This window comes from Panthera uncia (assembly GCF_023721935.1).
Source record: "Panthera uncia isolate 11264 chromosome D3 unlocalized genomic scaffold, Puncia_PCG_1.0 HiC_scaffold_8, whole genome shotgun sequence".
NCBI lineage: Eukaryota > Metazoa > Chordata > Mammalia > Carnivora > Felidae > Panthera > Panthera uncia.
In genome coordinates, this window is record NW_026057586.1 from 56,429,345 (window position 1) to 56,446,818 (window position 17,474).

General features: G+C 44.6%; 1 protein-coding gene and 1 long non-coding RNA gene across 3 annotated transcripts in view; one reads left to right on the plus strand and one right to left on the minus strand.

Moving 5' to 3' along the window:
* The window catches only part of LOC125914812 (uncharacterized), a 292,117-nt gene extending 282,536 nt beyond the window's left edge, over positions 1-9,581 (plus strand). For both annotated transcript variants that reach the window (XR_007455444.1, XR_007455443.1), the window contains exons 2-4: positions 2,647-2,785; positions 6,701-6,914; positions 9,375-9,581. This is a non-coding gene — a long non-coding RNA (uncharacterized LOC125914812). The remainder of the gene's footprint in view (positions 1-2,646; positions 2,786-6,700; positions 6,915-9,374) is intronic.
* Positions 1-17,474, minus strand: part of LAMA1 (laminin subunit alpha 1) — a 147,590-nt gene that overhangs the window by 3,895 nt on the left and 126,221 nt on the right. Inside the window, 11 exon segments of the mRNA XM_049620411.1 lie at positions 300-433; positions 1,674-1,827; positions 2,352-2,510; positions 3,047-3,236; positions 6,952-7,064; positions 8,822-8,957; positions 10,340-10,525; positions 11,243-11,406; positions 13,616-13,786; positions 13,978-14,092; positions 16,933-17,076. Of these exon segments, the coding sequence (XP_049476368.1) occupies positions 300-433; positions 1,674-1,827; positions 2,352-2,510; positions 3,047-3,236; positions 6,952-7,064; positions 8,822-8,957; positions 10,340-10,525; positions 11,243-11,406; positions 13,616-13,786; positions 13,978-14,092; positions 16,933-17,076 (1,666 nt within the window).

The window sequence follows — 17,474 nt, forward strand, 5'->3', positions numbered from 1 at the left end:
TTTTAATTTTTTAATGTTTATTTATATTTGAGAGAGAGAAATAGTGCACAAGCAGGGGAGGGGCAGAGAGAGAGATGGAGACGGAATCTGAAGCAGGCTCCAGGCTCTGAGCTGTCAGCACAGAGCCCGATGCAGGGCTCGAAGCCAGGAGCCATGAGTTCATGACCTGAGCCAAAGCCAGATACTTAACTGACTGAACCACCCAGGCACCCCTGGATCTAGGTATTTTCTACTGTTTCTCAATTGCTCTGTCTCTGGCACTGGGATAAAGGAGAACCCCATCAAGATCAAGCACTTACCTTGCCATTCACAATCTCTAATCCGATGGCATCTACTTTGGCGCTGCTGATCCCCAGGAGGACACCATTCTCGGAGGTGGTACGAAATTCCAGTGTTATATTTACATCTGATCGGACTTTGTAGCCTTCCTTGACTGAAAAATACAAGGATAACACCAAGTTAGGGGTGAGCCTGGCCCCGGAGGGTTCAGAGTCGGAGAGGCCGTGGGCTGGCTGGCTGGTTGGTTGGCTGTGCATTTTGGTTCCTAGTTCAGGAGGCCTGGTGCTAGCTCTTTCTCTGGATCCAGCACCATCCTCAGCTTCCTCATCTGTAAGATGAAGTGATGCTATTCAAGACCTACCAGGGCTGAGCCAGACCGGAGCCCAGGCAGGCACATCCTCTCTTCTAGAGACACATAGGGAAAAAACCAAAAGGGATTCGATCCATATAATCCCTTCATCATCTATCCAGCAATAGTCTACTTTATTTTCCCAATATCTACATACTGGGTATGGTGTCATTTACTGAGCATATTCATATCCATGCTAGGGTTTTTTTACTTGAGGATTTAATTAAATGTATATTTTATTCAAGTGATAGAAAAGCTGAGAGAACAAACTGGGGCTACATAGCAGACGGTTGTTCAGCCCAGGGTTAGAGGAAAATTGGGAGAAGGCGGTGTTACCAGAGCTTCTTGGAAGCACAGAGTGAAGGAGAGAGGTGTGCTAGCTTTTCCTTTCCTCCTCCCACCCGCCCCTAATCTTCCACCAGGACCTCCCTGGAAGCCAGAGAAATGTGGTTCCCTGTGGTAGACAGCAGAACAGAGGCCAAGAGGAGCAGGGTTGTGAGTGCAAACAGCAAATCAGATGGAGAGGGAAGGCCAGATACATTACAAAGGCTAGTTCTAGGCCGTGAGAAATTTACATTTGAAGGCATTTTAGACATTTAAATTCCTCTACTTAGGATCAGTATTGTCAACAGTCTCAATGGAGTCAATTTCTTCATCAAATCTGACTTGCATTTGGCTGGCTGGTCTAGATATTTTATGTTGATTTTTGTCAAAGGCCTTTATTAACTTGGGCAGAGAGAATATGGCTCACATAAATTTAGGGAAAGTACAGACAAAACCAGTACCACATGTCTGCCCTCTGCCGGAAGTTGCCGCTCTCCTGGTGGGAACAAGCCTGCAGCAGGCCATCTGGATAGCATGAGGGGGAGAAGGCTTTTACATTAGAAGTTGAGAAATTAGAATAAACTCGAACACTGAACTAAAATGGTCTTGCTGCAGCCTTGTTCAGGGGGTCCTGTCCTATCAGGACATATCACTGGATCCATTTCAGAGTGCAGGCTAAATAAACCCAAAGATTTCTTTTGAGATCATTGATAATACATACCGAGAGCTGCGTATCCGCTGCCTTCAAAGAACGTTCCTTCCTGGGCCACTGCATAGCACCTGCTTACTGCAAATGCAGACACTGGGCTGCTCTTGTCCAGCTGTTTGCCATTCAGTATCACCTCCCCAATGCAGGCGGGGACACTGTGGGTGATCTAAACCAAGTGACATGAGAATAGATGCTCTAAGTAGAACAAGAAGGGCAAGGGTAAAATGTTCCTATGCTTCAACAAACACATTAAAATGTTAACTTTTGGTTTTTAAAATTGAATTTCCACAATAGTTTACATAAACATCTAACGGAATGCTCCTAGCTAGTAGTATCTTGGCTAGTAATGCAGTAAAGGTGTTTTCCATCATTTTGATTAAGTAGTGTAGAAATCAAGATGCTGAGTTTTCTAATCTGCAAATACAAATCTGGACTTTCCTGCATTGTACCAGGGCTAAATGGCTGGGGAAGGGGAAACGTTCATTAACTAACAGATAGGAAAGGCTGGCTGAGCTTCAAGGGGAAGCCCCAACACAATTTAGGGATGCAGTTTAAAAGGTGTGCATCATGCAGCCAAGCTCCAGTTTCAAACAAGATAATTCAACATAAGCTTTTTCTTTTACAAATAAAACCACAAAAGCACAACCACAATAAAGGTAAGACGGGCTCCAAACAGAAAACACAGCTTACGTTTCCAATGTTCCTGGCTCTGTACTCAGAGGGAAGACCTCCTAGGTACAGCTTTCCTTCCACATCCAGCATGGTACCATCTCCCACAGCTGTCACCGTGGGGGATTCCTGGCCATCAACTGTCATGAAGCCCTTTCTTTTAAAGTGCTCTGTCTTGACCTAGAGCAAAATGAGAATATCCACAGTTTTAAAGGAATCTGAGAAAACTGTAACAGATGTTTGTTTGCAGCATCTGTTTATTATAGCTGTAATAACCTGACTGAAATCCTAAAGGATGGCTCTGATTTTTACACAGTTGGTGTTGAGGAGACCAAGCCTGGCAGGAGGCTGGAGCAGGCACAGGCAAAGCGCACGTTAGAATGGGAAGAACCCCTGAGGCCTAGTTATAAGAAAGCAAATGCCTTGACCTAAGGGTTGGCCCACTCATGCCACAGGTAGGCTTGGTTTACTTCTCATCAAGGTGAGAACGCTTCTGGTACCTTTCATTCATTCCACCAATGTTAGCTGCTGAGTGCCTTTCAGGATGCAGAAAAGGTCCCTGCCTACAAGAAGCTTATGTCTATAGAGGAGATAGTGGACACAAAGCAAGCTAGAAACCAAAGGGGATCACTTCATGACAGCGAACTGGAATGGATACAAGGGATGGATGGAATAAACCTTAGCACGAGGGATTCACCAGCTTCCTGAGGGCATACCGTGTGCCACCTGCCATCACTGATCACTGCAGGGTGGGAGACCTTTGTTCTGCCTTTCCCAAGATCAAACATGAAGTGAAGGTGGCCCCCATGCAGCTGGAGCGTGGCATAATCAACTTGGTTCTGATGAGCCATGTAGTAAATCAGACCGCTGGAGGCAAATGTCCGGATACTTAGCTGAACTGAGAGCCTGGAGGAAAACAAGAGCTCAGGCCTCAGAAAGAAACTTTCACATGTAAAAATAACCTCAAAGAGAGAATCTAATAACTGTTTCAACCTGTGTATTTAACATCTCAGCAGAGAGTCATTCATTATTCTTTCATTCACTCATCCATCTGTTCACCCAACTAATAGTTACCACATACAGATGTCTGCCAGGGACTGTTCTAGATGCTGAGGCTGGAGCACTAAACAAAGAGGAATGTCCTTTCTCCTGCAAAACTAATACTAGAAATCTATCAGAGATAAAATTGGGTCACGAGAGGCCAACTGGTGGTTTTATTAAAGAGGGCAGGCAGCTCTGAAAAGGTGCTGTTTCAGCTGAGCTCTGAATGGCAGGAGCAAGCCCCACAAAGCTCAGCACTTTGTTTGCAGACAGTGCCGAGTATGCTAAAACAATGGGGTGGATTTGGGTGGACAGCCAGGAACCCCCTACCGGGGCTCCATGGGAGACAGCACCACACAGCAGTGGAGGGAAGGCTGCATCTGGGTATCCTCCCGCAGAAGAAAGCACAACACTAAAGCACTCTGGGACAGGGAAAGGAAAGGAGAGTGTGGGTCTGTCCTCATGGATGAGGGGCTCTGGGAGGCAGTATTTAGATTCAAAGTGCAGTGGGAAGTCACAGTATTCAGAAGGGGAGTGGACATGGCTTGATTTACATCTTAAAAGGAACTTCTGATGTGAAGAAGCCAGCAGAGGAGGCCAGGGTGTCAACGGGCAGCTGGTGCGGCAGTCCACAGAGGCCAGGGGGTGGTGGGGGACACAGAGCCGATGAACTAATTCATGAAATGCTCCAGAGAAAGAAGCACTAGGACTTGTAGATGGACTCAATTTGGAGAGGGAAGGAAAGACAATAACCATCTCTAGGTTTGGGCCCTGGGCAACCAGGGGTATGGTGCTGATGTCCACAGAAATGGCAAAGATCAGGCGAGCAGATGTGGGGGAAGACCGTGAATTCTCTTTTGGTATGTTGAGGTTGGGGAGCCCGTGCCAATCCACGCAGAGATGTGGAGGAGCCAGTCAGGTGTATGCCTCCTGAGTTCTAAGCAGAGGTCAGGCTAGAGATGTGGGTGCTGGTGCAAATAGATGGTATTTTAAAGCCCTTGAGATATGGAAGCTCCCCAGGAAGAATACACAGAAGAGGCCCTGGGCCTTCCCTGATGGAAGAGGAGCCAGCAAAGGAGACTGAGCAGGGGTGAGCAGGGAGAGCAGGAAATCAGGAGAAGCTGGGGCTAGGACAGCCAACGAGGCTGAGTTGCCGAATGCATGTGATAGTGCCGAGGGCCCAGCAGAGAAGGCACCACGGGACATGGCCACAGCAGGTCTGGGAGGATTGTGGCCAAGAGCAATGGAGAGGTGAGGGGAGGCTGGCTGGGTGGGTGGAGAGGAAATGAGAGGGGTAGAAAAGGCAGACTGCCACATGAGGCAACTTTTTTTTAATAAGGCAACTGTCTTAACTGTGAAATACAGCCAGGATACTGCCGGGGTGGGATGAGATGTGGAGTCTCTTGGAGAGGTGTTTTTTTTTTTTTTTTTTTTTTACATTTATTTAGTTTTGAGAGACAGAGAGAGACAGAGCACAAGTAGGGGAGGGTCAGAGAGAGAGGGAGACACAGAATCCGAAGCAGGCTCCAGGCTCTGAGCTGTCAGCACAGAGCCCAATGCAGGGCTTGAACTCACGAGCCGTGAGATCATGACCTGAGCCAAAGTCGGACGCTCAACTGACTAAGCCACCCAGGCACCCCAGGGTTTGTTTGTTTGTTTGTTTTAAGTGAGGAACTATTAATGGGGCTCCTGGGTGGTTCAGTCAATTAAGTATCCAAATCTTGATTTTGGCTCCGGTCATGATATTACAATTCTTGAGATGGAGCCCCGCGTTGGGCTCTGCATTGACAGCGTGGAGCCTACTTGGGATTCTTTCTCTCCCTCTCTCTCTGCCCCTCCCCTGATTGCTCACTCTCTCTCTCAAAATAAACAAACTTTAAAAAACAATGAAGTGCAGATCTACTAGAGAGGGAATGACCAACACAGACATAGCACCTGGGTTTGGATCCTAGTTCTGCTGTGTGCCCTGGAGCAGGTGACTTGACTTCCCTCTCAGTTTCCTTGTCTATAAAATAAAGATGATACCTTCCTCATACAGGAATTATGAGGACTGAGTTGGGGTACGTATGTTAAATATCAAGGCAATCTGTGGCACAAGTGTTTGCTCCTCTTGTTAACACTGATGAGGAAGAGGGTGATGGCTCTGAGAGAGGTGATGGGCTCCAGAGGCAAGCAAGATGGGGAGCAGGACCCTTCCTCTGTGGTGCAAGGGAAGAGGTACAAGGGTGGGGACAAAGACAGCAGGGGTGCTCTTTTGGGTAGTGGACAGATGAGGAGAGTTCTCTGTTCACTGAGGTAGTCATCAACTGGGGCATGAAGAGAGGCTGTGGGAATGCACAGAGTTTTGAGATAAGAGAAGCTATAACATTTTTTTAAAAAATGAACATAATAGAGAATAGTATTGGCTACCCATGTAGTCTGGAGGTTCCATCTCAAATCAGTGGCCATGGCTTTCAAGTCAAACCAGGTAGGAAAGAGATATGCACTTCTGCAGACTTGACCACCAATGTGGATTCTGGTACAGATTAGGAAGTATGAATTTTTCCTGGGGCCATGGTGGAAGTTTACAAAGGAGCACCTGTAATAATGGCACTGTGCCCATCTGTGTTGGGGATAAACTATTCTAGGGGAGCTGTAGAAGGAGGGTTTGTGAGAAAGCATGACAGGTTCAAGGTCTTGATGCAGTTGAGGAGCTGTTGGAATGGGAGGTAACAGTAGATATGAGGAGGACGGGGTTAATAGGATGCTTCAGGTAGAGATTCTGGTTGGAAGTGGGATGGATATTTACAAAGCAGGCAAGGGTGTGTGTGACCGTGGGGAGAATATGGCTGAGGAAAAGCCCTCTGATAGATAGGAGCCAGAAGACTTGGAAGGTCCAGTGTGGGGTGGCCGAATTCATGGAAAATGATGGCCCAAGTTATGGAACAAGGACACTGAGGCAAGGTCTGAAGACGGTGCCGTAGGGGCAGTGATCACAGGTGGCCATAACACCAGGTGCAGTCTGAAGGATTCAGAGGAGAGGAGGAGTGTGGAATCCCCAGGCCTCATCTGTGGGACGTGAGCTAGCTTTGTCAAGGAAGAGCCCTTGGGGACAAGCAGGTGTGAGGGCAAGAAGGAACGTGGAATGCGCAGATTGGTGTGGGTGTGGCACCAGGGAGTTTGAAAGGCACGGTGAAAGAGTTTGGGTGGACAATTTGATCAGATTAGTAAATGCTTACAATAGAATGGGGTTGAAAGTCCAGAGGATGATAGATCTAGAGGACTTGAGATTCTAGAACAAGATGATTTAGAGAGATTCCCTACCTATGTGCTTTCCTATATTCATACAGAGGCAGCAGCTAGCCTTCATCAAGAAGGGGTAAGGACAAACCACAGGAACCCCACTGGACCACATTTTAAGCATCTGGTTTGCACAAAGGCCGCATTCCTGTCTCTGCCTTTTCACCGCTGCCATTTGGTTGCACGTTGAATACTCCATAATAACATACAAGAAGCTTCTGAAAAGACTCATTGGTGAAGAATACCTCCTGGATTCATTTATCGGTGAGACATCTAATAAGGACTTTAGAACAACACCCACCTCTTTCTGACAGCCAGCTGATTGAAGGGCAACACAAAATGGCTGCTTTGCATGAGGCCAAACTGGTGAGCGTTGGGGATGTACTCTGGGGCTCTGTCCACAGCACACTGCCCCTGTAAGACACGCAGATGGACTCTCAGCCACACAGAGCCAGGGCCCCCACTAACGTGTCCCAAGTTTTCCATGAAAAAAATATCTCAGAAGCAACTGGATCAGAACACGAATAGCCACAAATACATGTCTGCGCTGACTTATTCTCTGCTTTAAGTAATTTACTTGCTATGTCTTTATCTGAGAAGGCAGTTAGAGCTTCTGTCTTTCACCTCAGTCACACTCAAGTTTGCTTAAAAGTCCCATGACTATTCATCAGGCCAAAGGGGCAGAGGCCTTGCTGCTGCCCTCCCCTGCCTCCCACCCCTGGCAAGGGCTGGAGGGGATCAGTGGCAGCACATGCATCAGGAGACTGGAAGTGCCCACAAGTGACCAGCAGGGGCTCCGAGCCTGATGTCTCCAATTCCTCCCAGACAGAGCAAGTCCAGCTGAGAGGAGCGAGGCTGAAAGGGGGGCTGCTGGGGAACCTGCAGGTTGCCTGGCCGCACCCTCCACACAGTGGCTCTGAACCACGTGAGGCTTCAGACTCACTTTTCGGCTTGGGGTAGGTGGACGCTACCAGGGGAGGTGTCCTGAACTCAAAGATCAGTCCTGCTTGGAAGGTACTGCTTTTTGTACGACTGAACCACCATCTAATCTGAGTGCATGCTTTCAACCAAGGAAACCGAGAAATCAGAAAAGGGAAAATAAAATGGAAACTAAGAACTGCCATTAAAAATACCTGGCCATGGGGCGCCTGGGTGGCTCAGTCGGTTGAGCGTCCGACCTCGGCTCAAGTCATGATCTCGTGGTTCATGAGTTCGAGCCCCGTGTCAGGCTCTGTGCTGACAGCTCAGAGCCTGAAGCCTGCTTCAGATTCTGTGTTTCCCTCTCTCTCTCTCTGCCCCTCCCCTCCTCACACTGTGTCTCTCTCAAAAATAAACATTAAAAACTTTTTTTTGAAAAGTACTTGGTCAAAATTGGCTTTTCCTAGATGAATCAAATCTCTTTTTTTTTTTTAAGCAATAATGGAATGTTCAATGGCTTTTACATAACGACTTATTTTCTGTTTCTGACTCAACCTGAAGTCACGATTAGTCCTTATAGAAACTCTGCTACAAATCTTGCTGTACGGCAGTCAAATGAAGATGGCTGTCAGGACCTGTGGTCTGTAAATGCTGTGCCGTGTCATCAGAGAACTATTCGCCACCCTGCCCCTGCTCTGCTTTTCATCACAGGGATGAACCTTGTGACTGTTCCTAGAGTTCTTTGAAAAATGGCTTCCTCGGGGCGCCTGGGTGGCTCATTTGGTTAAGCATCAGACTGGTAATTTTGGCTCAGGTGATGATAGCACGGTTCGTGGGATTGAGCCCCATGTCAGGCTCTGTGTTGAGCATGGAGCCTGCTTGGGATTCTCCCTCTCTCTCTTTGCCCCTCCCCCCACACACACACACACTCTGTCTCCCAAATAAAGAAAAAGTAAAAATGGCTTCCATCTGGGGGTTTGGAGGGTGGGTCAATGGAAAAGGCTGGAGTGTTTCTCCCTCCCTTCCAGCTCCAGGTGGCCTCCCTGACAGCACCTTTCTTCTCTGTGCCCCAGTACTCACCAGGAGACCCTCTCTGCTCAGACTCACTCCCCCCTGTTCCTGGTAGCACCACCTTCTCCCGTGGCACTGTTGTTCCATTGTGCTCCTTCAGCTTTCCCAACACCTTTGTAACAAGGTCCCCGCTTTTGTTCTGACTGTACTTGACTGATACAATTAAAGAAAGCCCCTCTTACTAGACTTGGTAAAGGCTGAGGCTCTGGTGGGAGCTCGCTGTCCTCTCCATGAAGAGCCAGCTTCGGCCTTTCTGAAAGCAAGCAGGTGTCCAAATCTACTTGTTCATAACCAACCGCACTCGTGAAATCCAAATGTCTAGATACAAAGTGTTTATAAAATTAATTAAGATACTATGTACAAGCCAACACAGAAGCCAAAGTCATTTGATTATTGAACACTACAGTCTTATGAAAAACCATTAATATATTACTCTTAGTGAAACCAAATTGACCATCTTCCAGTGACTAGAAGTCTGTAAGTCTTACATATTCCCTCATTTGATTCTTCGACCCACCCCACTCCAGCCCCTCCCTGTGTCGTCCTCCTGGCCACCGCTGAGCATCCCTCAAGATTTGGCTCAAATGCAGCATTGGCCAGGGTAAGAGAATGAGCCTGTCTCTGGCTCTCGCACAACTACACACTGGCCTCAGTTAAACACAGATTTCTTTCTTAGAGATTTACACTTGCCAGGAAGTCCTGACCCACTCTTTTCATATTCCCTTCACTCTGCAGCCCTTGCAACATGTCCTGTCTGCGTCTACCCTCTTGGCACCTTCTGAGGACGCAGCTGTGAACGGCACAGAAGCATTTCTGCCCTATGGAATTCTCAGCCTCAGGGCTTTCAGTAGTAAGATGCTGAATCAGTTTATTTATAAACAGAGAACTGGGCAAATAAATCAACTGTACAGATAAGTTGTACAAACCAAGGCTCTGACATGATCGTGCTGAAACCCAGTGTAATGTTTTATTCTTCCAAAGTCCAAGGACTCCTAAGAGGTTCTTTTACAGGGGACACTGCGACCATCAGAGATCCAAGCCGTTGTTTAAGGTCTCAAGGCAAATGGGCAGTTCAGGCAGGAGGGAGCTTGCTTGTCCTGGGCAGATTCTGGCTCCGCACCCCCACCTGCAGGTTGTAGCCCCGCTTTTGTGCCACCAGCGTTCTTATGCAGGCAGGAGGCAAGTGAAGAAGAAATAAATACCCATGGGCATGTGGGCATGTGTCCATTCTCTTACTCAGAATGAGCTCCACAGGGAAAACAGACTTCCAGTTCTTAATTAGGCACTAATTGTTTCAGGAGGAGCCATTAATCTGAAGCTGCAAGAAACCCCACCATAAAGGTTCCTTTAAAGCAGTGAGCTCAAGACAGCAAGAAACTTGCATCACAAAATCTCTATGTTCCCTGAAGTGCATGTCAACAGTGTATTTGACCTCTGATGTTTGTTGATAGTCCTGTGGAACTAACTGATGTTCATTTTTTTTTTTTTTTTTAATATATGATTACCAGATATATCCACTATTCTAATCCAGTAGAATCCATTTGGGAGACCTTTGCGATAGAATAGGGCTCGCTTGTTATTCAGAAACTTGTAGGATTTTAGGTAATCTCAAACAGCAAAATTAGATAGCAAGTCAGGGTCAGTACTCAGCTTTAAAAAATTAGGAAGTGCAAAAACATGTTGAGAGCAGTTACACTTACTCCATGTTAAAGATCAGGTTTTTGATACAGCCGTGAAATGATCTTCCCATCTTGAGCACTGATGTCCCCTCACCCTCTGGAACTCCCCCTATGTACAGGCTGGATACATTTATTGTCCTGCTTTCTGCTGATGGGCCCAACTTCATTTCTACAGGATTTGTCTCATCCATTTGGACAGTGATAATGCTAAAAGGTCAAAGGAGAAAAGAAAAGCTTTTAAATGTAATGAAACATAACTATTTTAATACATAATTTCACAAGTTCTTACTGAATGACAGAAGTTCCCTGAAGACAAATTTTAACAACACTAAGTGAATAAAAAGGTGAGTCTTAAAAATTAACACTTACAATTGAACATCCTCCCAAAATGAATCACGTTATTAAATACTATTGAGTTCAATTCACTTGGGGAGAGTATTATTCTTTTACTTTACCTGTGATAAAATGTCCAGCATGCTTTTGAAACATTTGGTCTACCGCTTTGAAAGGGGTATACGTAGGAATGTTGATACAACACTATTTACTATTTTACTATTTGTTTTCTGTTTACTGTGTTCCTACTTACTGTTTGACATTTATTATTTAGTATTGATATAATGCTTTCTACTCACACTATGGTACTATCTGCCACAGAATTAATCTGATGTAAAACATTTTATACTGGGCCCCAGAAAAGAGCAGGGTTAAGGTTTTTTAATTGCGAAAGTTCCACAAATATCTTATTACCAAGCAGATGAAATTACTTTTGAGGGAGGTTTTCTAGAAGGGCTCCAGAGTTATTCTGGAGCTGTAAAATCTCTGAATTTTCCTGACTTCATCCTAGTCATCCCAATCATTTTACTGCAAAGAGTATCCTAACATGGTTCCTACTGTCGAGGTCACCAGGGCCTTGTATGTGAATACCTCCCAGTCCTCATCAGAGAGATGGAATGCTCTTGCCCGTCACCATATGTGCCCTTGGGAGCACGCAGGACAGCTCTTCTCAGGTTTGCTCCGTCCCCAGAGTTAACGTGCACTTCAATGTGGCCTTCAATCAGCATGATGGAAAAGAAGGGCTGGGAAGGTTGCTGAGAGATTTTCAACAGAAAAAATATTGCCACGTGATTTTTAAAATTATGAAGACAATATGAGAGTATTAACAAGCAACTTATTACGAATATCACCATCTAACACAACTCTTTTAAATTTTGTATATGAGTTTCTAATCTCTGTTCATATGATTTACATTCTGCTTTATGCTCTTATCATTAACCCTATCAAAGATTTCCCTTTCTACTTCATACTTTTTATTGCCACCATATGTACTAACAGATACATATACTGTAAATCATTGACCGATTTATTGTTAAAAATTTAGTTTCCAATTTTTCTTACCATACATAGTACTTTTGTTTTTTGCCTGTGTACACTTTTTTTTTTTTTTTTTTTGCCTAACATTTCTAAAAGTGGGTTTAAAAGGTGGAAGAGTTTGGAAATTATTAAAGCTTTGAGAACTATTTTGCACATTGAAAATTGGTCCACCAGCAGAACGGGAGTGTGAGTGTTTCACAATGCCCTTGTGAGCATTCTGTTTTGCTGAACAAGCAGCAAACTATGATTTGCAAATGGTCCTATTAAGATTGGTGGAGGCAGGGCACCTGGGTGGCTCAGTCGGTTAAGCGTCCAACTTCCACTCAGGTCATGATCTTACAGTTTGTGGGTTCGAGCCCCACATCGGGCTTTATGACGACAGCTCAGAGCCTGGAGCCTGCTTCAGATTCTGTCTCTCTCTCTTTCTGCCTCCCCCCCCCCACTTGTGCTCTCTCTCAATAATAAAGTAACATTAAAAAAAAATTTTAAGACTGGTGGAGGCAAACAGTCTATTGGTTCCTCAAAAAGTTAAACATAGAATTATCATGTGACCTATCAATTCCACTCCTTGGTATATACCCAAAAGATCTGAAAGCAGGTAGTCAGACAAATACTTTGATATGAATGTTCATAGCAGCATTATTAACAATAGCTAAAAGGTAGAAACAACCCCAAATGTCCATCAGTGAGTAAGTTATGTACGTATAATGGAATAGCAATTCAGCCATAAAAAGGAAGTACTGACACATCCCACGATGTGGACAAACCTCAAAAACATGCTAAATGGAAGACACAAAAGATGACATGCTGTATGAGCCCATTTATATAAAATACAGATCATCAGGAAATTCAGAGATACAGAAGGAAGACCGCTGGCCACCAGGGACTGGGCTGCTGAGGGGACAGGAAGGGCCCGCTTGACCGCACAGGCTATTATTTGGGTGATAACAATGTTTTGGAACTAGATAGAGGAGGTGGCCTCACCACATCGTGAAAGCACTAAATGCTAACTGTTCACTGTAAAATGGTTACTTTTATGTTCTGTGAATTTCATCTCAACTAGGAAAAAAAGAAAAAGATTGGTGGGGCCCATAAACCACTCTGTCATGGTTAGACCTTCGCCAAGTGGCTCATGAGGCACTAGGAGTCTACACACTGGTGTTCCAGTCCTGGCTCAGACATATATCAGCTGTGTGACCTTCAGCAGGTTAACAAGGTTCTCTGAACCTATTTCCTCCTCAGCAAAACGTAGGATAAGCAGCATTCACCCTGCAGTGTGGCTGTGATCATCACACAGCAATGTCTACAAATAATCTTGCACAAAAGAGGACAGTATGCCGTGACCTCTACTTCATTAAGACCGTAAATTAGCATTCTGTAAAGCCTCTTCAAATTACGTGATATATGCAAGTTTGAGCAAAAGAAAGGGTAAATCTATGCTCTTAAAATGGAATATAAATATGGAAACCCATCAACTTTTCTCTCTTCTACAGCTGCCCCACTGTGCTGATCACAGGCCACATTTCTCTTTCTGCTGACTTCAATCCTATTTGTAGATAAGGAAAATTGTGCTCCGTGGAGCAGCACACTAAAAAACTCTACAGAACTGAAGGATTTACTTTCTTAGCCTTAGAATAAAGAGTAGCCACCTAACATGTGGAAAAACTCTGAATGAGCTTGAAAAGAATGAGGGGTAGACAGCAAGTATCTGCCTTCTCCGTAGCCAGACAAGAAAAATGACTGTGTACCACAAAGAGGTCACTGATGCATAGGGGAAGACATTCAGCGATAGTAACTGCTACTTATTAAAATGCACACTTATAAACAACTGGCCACACTGCTACGATAATGTTCACGACCAAGTCACTTTCCAACTAGTGCTTCTTGAGCCTGTGGCTGAATAACAATAGCATTTGAGCTACTCACCCCATGGGCCTGCCGATGACCCTGCTTCTCCCCATGCCTGCCCAGGGCAGCCAGGATGATGCCACTGCTGTTCTTGGTGGCAAATGTTGCCAACAGTTCCGATTCTGGCAACAAAGACCTGGGTGACAATTCAACGTAGCCACCTTTCAAGAAGCTAACAGTTCGGATAGGCTGGTTAAAAAGGAGGCAAAAAGAACACCATCAGGACTCCTAAGCACTGAATCGCCCATGGCGGGGTTTACTGCTGGTCTCCCCATCATCTCTTTTCCAGCCATCGCACTGTGTTAGATTTTACTACCTTATTATGTTGGTAAGTCAGTGGACATTTGCAAAAACTCATTCAAATATTAAAGGCTTCCCACCTCCAGTATACAGCCTTTTCTCACTCCATAGGAATTTCTGAGTAAATCAAAGGTTGATCTGGATATTTCCAGGTTTTTGATACAGCCCACATAGCTTTTGCTGGTGACACCTTTCCTGTAGGGAAGGGCATGAGAACAACAAGATTTGGATTTTATAACTCCATTTTTGAAAGAAGGAATAAAAATAGACCTACAGGTAAAGAAGATCTCCTTCTATGTGTCATTCTGCAGAAATGTCTAACTCTCCCACTAAGAAGAATATTGATGGTGAAGACTTGAGGTCTAATGAAGGCTCTCCTTAGGACCAAGGAAAGGGGTTGAATTTAGGGAGTTTGACTAAATGGCTACCTAGACAAAAAATATACTCATACTCATAATATTTTAAGGGAAAGTACTGTAGTCACTGCAATTTAAATATACTCATTAGGGGCGCCTGGGTGGCGCAGTCGGTTGGGCGTCCGACTTCAGCCAGGTCACGATCTCGCGGTCCGTGAGTTCGAGCCCCGCGTCAGGCTCTGGGCTGATGGCTCAGAGCCTGGAGGCTGTTTCCGATTCTGTGTCTCCCTCTCTCTCTGCCCCTCCCCCGTTCATGCTCTGTCTCTCTCTGTCCCAAAAATAAACGAAAATAAATAAATAAATAAATATACTCATTAAAACAGGCCAATTATAAGAAAGACAGTACACAGTCATAAGGAAACAATAGCACATAGATTGAAATCCAAACCAGTACTATATTTTTCTCTCTTTTTTGTTATTTTTAGAGAGAGTGTGTGTACACATGTGAGCAGCGGAGAGGGAGCAGGAGAATCCCAAGTAGGCTCCTCACTGTCAGCAGAGAGCCTGATGTGAGGCTTGATCTCACAAACTGTGAGATCATGACCTGAGTCAAAATCAAGAGTTGGATGCTGAACCAACTGAGCCACCCAGGGGCCCCACTACCATATTTTTCTTAATAGAAGTTGCCACACTCTGGTTGGGGTGAGGTTATAATATGATCAGTCTCTCATTTCCAAAATATGGAGATGACTGAACATCTCTAAGTTATATTCTGAAGCATCAGCTAGTCACAGGAGAACTCTGAAGTCACATGGTTTCCAGCTAGAGTCACATCTCACTTTCCTTTCCCTCTGTGTTGAGTAGTGAGCTGCAGACCATTAGGCAACTCAAGATTTAGGGCAGACTTTAACTTTTCTGGATATGTTTCTTCCTTTGTAATTGAAGAGGCTGGTCTTGATAGATACCCAGGTCCCTTCTAGCATAAAAGTCTTATTTGGAATGTCTTCCTGGAAAGGGGGATCTTTTCTCCATTGTCTGCACAGTGTCCATCTCGGTAGAGTACAGATGAACTGTGGCACAGCTTTTTGCTACAGGAGCACCCACCCTGCTGCCACCATGTGAGGAAACGATATCTGGAATTGGGAATTAGGAGACTGGCTTCCAATCCTGGCTCCATCCTGGCAGAGGGGTAAGACCTGGGACAAGTGACCAACTCCCCCTGAAGTTTGAGTGTAATTCATTTCAAGATGGGGTGTGGGGGGAGGGTACTGGTGACTGTGGTGGTAAGCTGTGTCCCTTGGAACTTTCAGAAATTTCTGGCAAAGGAAAGGGGTGAGGAGTGAATCTGGACTGCTCAGCTTAACAGCAACCAGTGTGGACGCACTTCCGTGCCACTGATTAGGATTGCATATAAGAACTCAGCTGTAGTTAGTGCTGTAGTAGTAGGGTAGTAGCCGTGCTACTAACTTCTTTGAAGACCACTGGGCTAGATGAATCAGTTTGGACATTTGGTAATCCCACTCCCCAGAATCTATCTTGCCTCGACTTTGGTATAGGAGGTTTTTGTTTTTAATGGTGTGAAAGAAACTTCGGGCTTCATTTGTCCAGTCCAAAATGACACAACTAAGAACAAAGACCCACAGAGATCTTATGTAAATTATTAAAGTCACAAAGCTAAACATGAATCAGTGTTACAAAAGGATCTCATTGCCTTCTCTGCCACCTTTCTTCCAACTTCCTGATGCTGGTGTTTCAACTTTCACATACATTATTCATTCTCATCACACAAAGGAGAAATGCAGACAGCATGATTTTTTTTTTTTTTTGCCCTGAAAAATATTCTACTATTCTGAAATGTCTAGAAGGAACAACTTATGATGGGAAGTGGGGTCTAAGAATACTGTACCATATTAAGTAACAATTAGTAACAATCACTAGATGTTCTAAAGGCAACAAATAGAAAATCATTAATTTTACTGCAGGAGGATTTCTTTACATCCCAATTAGTAGACACACAGTGGTTTGAATCAAGGCAGACGTTAGGGATTAAAATTTGTCCCCCACAAAAGATGATGAAGGCCTAACCCCCAGTACCTGTGAATGTGACCTTATTTGGAAATAAGGTCTTTTTAGATGTAATCAAGTTAAGATGAGGTCATTAGGATAGGTCCTAATCCAATATGACCATTGTCATTATAAAAAGGGAAATTTAGAGGCACCTGGGTGGCTCAGTTGGTTATGTGTCTAGCTCTTGATTTTGGCTCAGGTCATGATCTCGTGATTCATGAGATCGAGCCCCACGCCGGGGTCTGTGCTGACAACATGGAGCCTGCTTCGGATTATCTTTCCCTGTCTCTCTGCTCACATCCAAAAATAAATTTAAAAAGGGAAATTTGGTCACAGAGACATACACAGAGGGAAGACAGTGTAATAAGAAACAAAGAGAAAGCCATCCACGAGCTGAGTAATGCCTGAAACTCCCAGAAGCTAGGAAAGAGGCATGGAACAGATTCTTTCTCACAACCCTCAGACGGAAGCAGTTTTGCCGACACCTTGATTTTGGACTTGTAGCCTCCACAGTTGTTTAAGTCCCCTGGCTTGTGGCACCTTATTATGGCAGCCCTGGGAAACTGACACATTTGGCAATTACAGGCATGACAATTGGGCCATGTGATATACCTTACAACTCTTGACCTAGGTAATCCACCCACATAAATTGGATCTTTATCTAGACGATTGAGGTCAGAAGATGCTCCCGGAGTTTCACCTTGCTTCGTTTCTTTATAACTGGTGTTATATGCATCAATAACTGCTAGGAGTCCTAAAATGAGATCAAATAGAAGAGACAAGAAAATGAAAATCACTTTCTGCATTAAAGTAAAACCAAAGTTCATTTATAAAGACATACTCTTTCACATTCTGCACATTTGACCAGGGAGTATTCTTGACTATTAAATCCTCTGTACAAAAGTCAGTGAATCCAGAATATACAAAACTAAAATGACAGCAGTGTGTGTGTGGCAGAAAAGAGAATGGATTTGATCCTTGATTCCAATGCAGCATTTAATGTTAAGTAATGCACCTGGAAACCATAGAAAATAGAATTATAACATTTCTCCAGCAAAATGTGAATCCTGGCGTTTAGCATTTCAAAGAAAACAATGGCTTTCTATTAGAGTATCATTCAAGAATACCCAAGGAGCCACAAAGTACATAAAGAC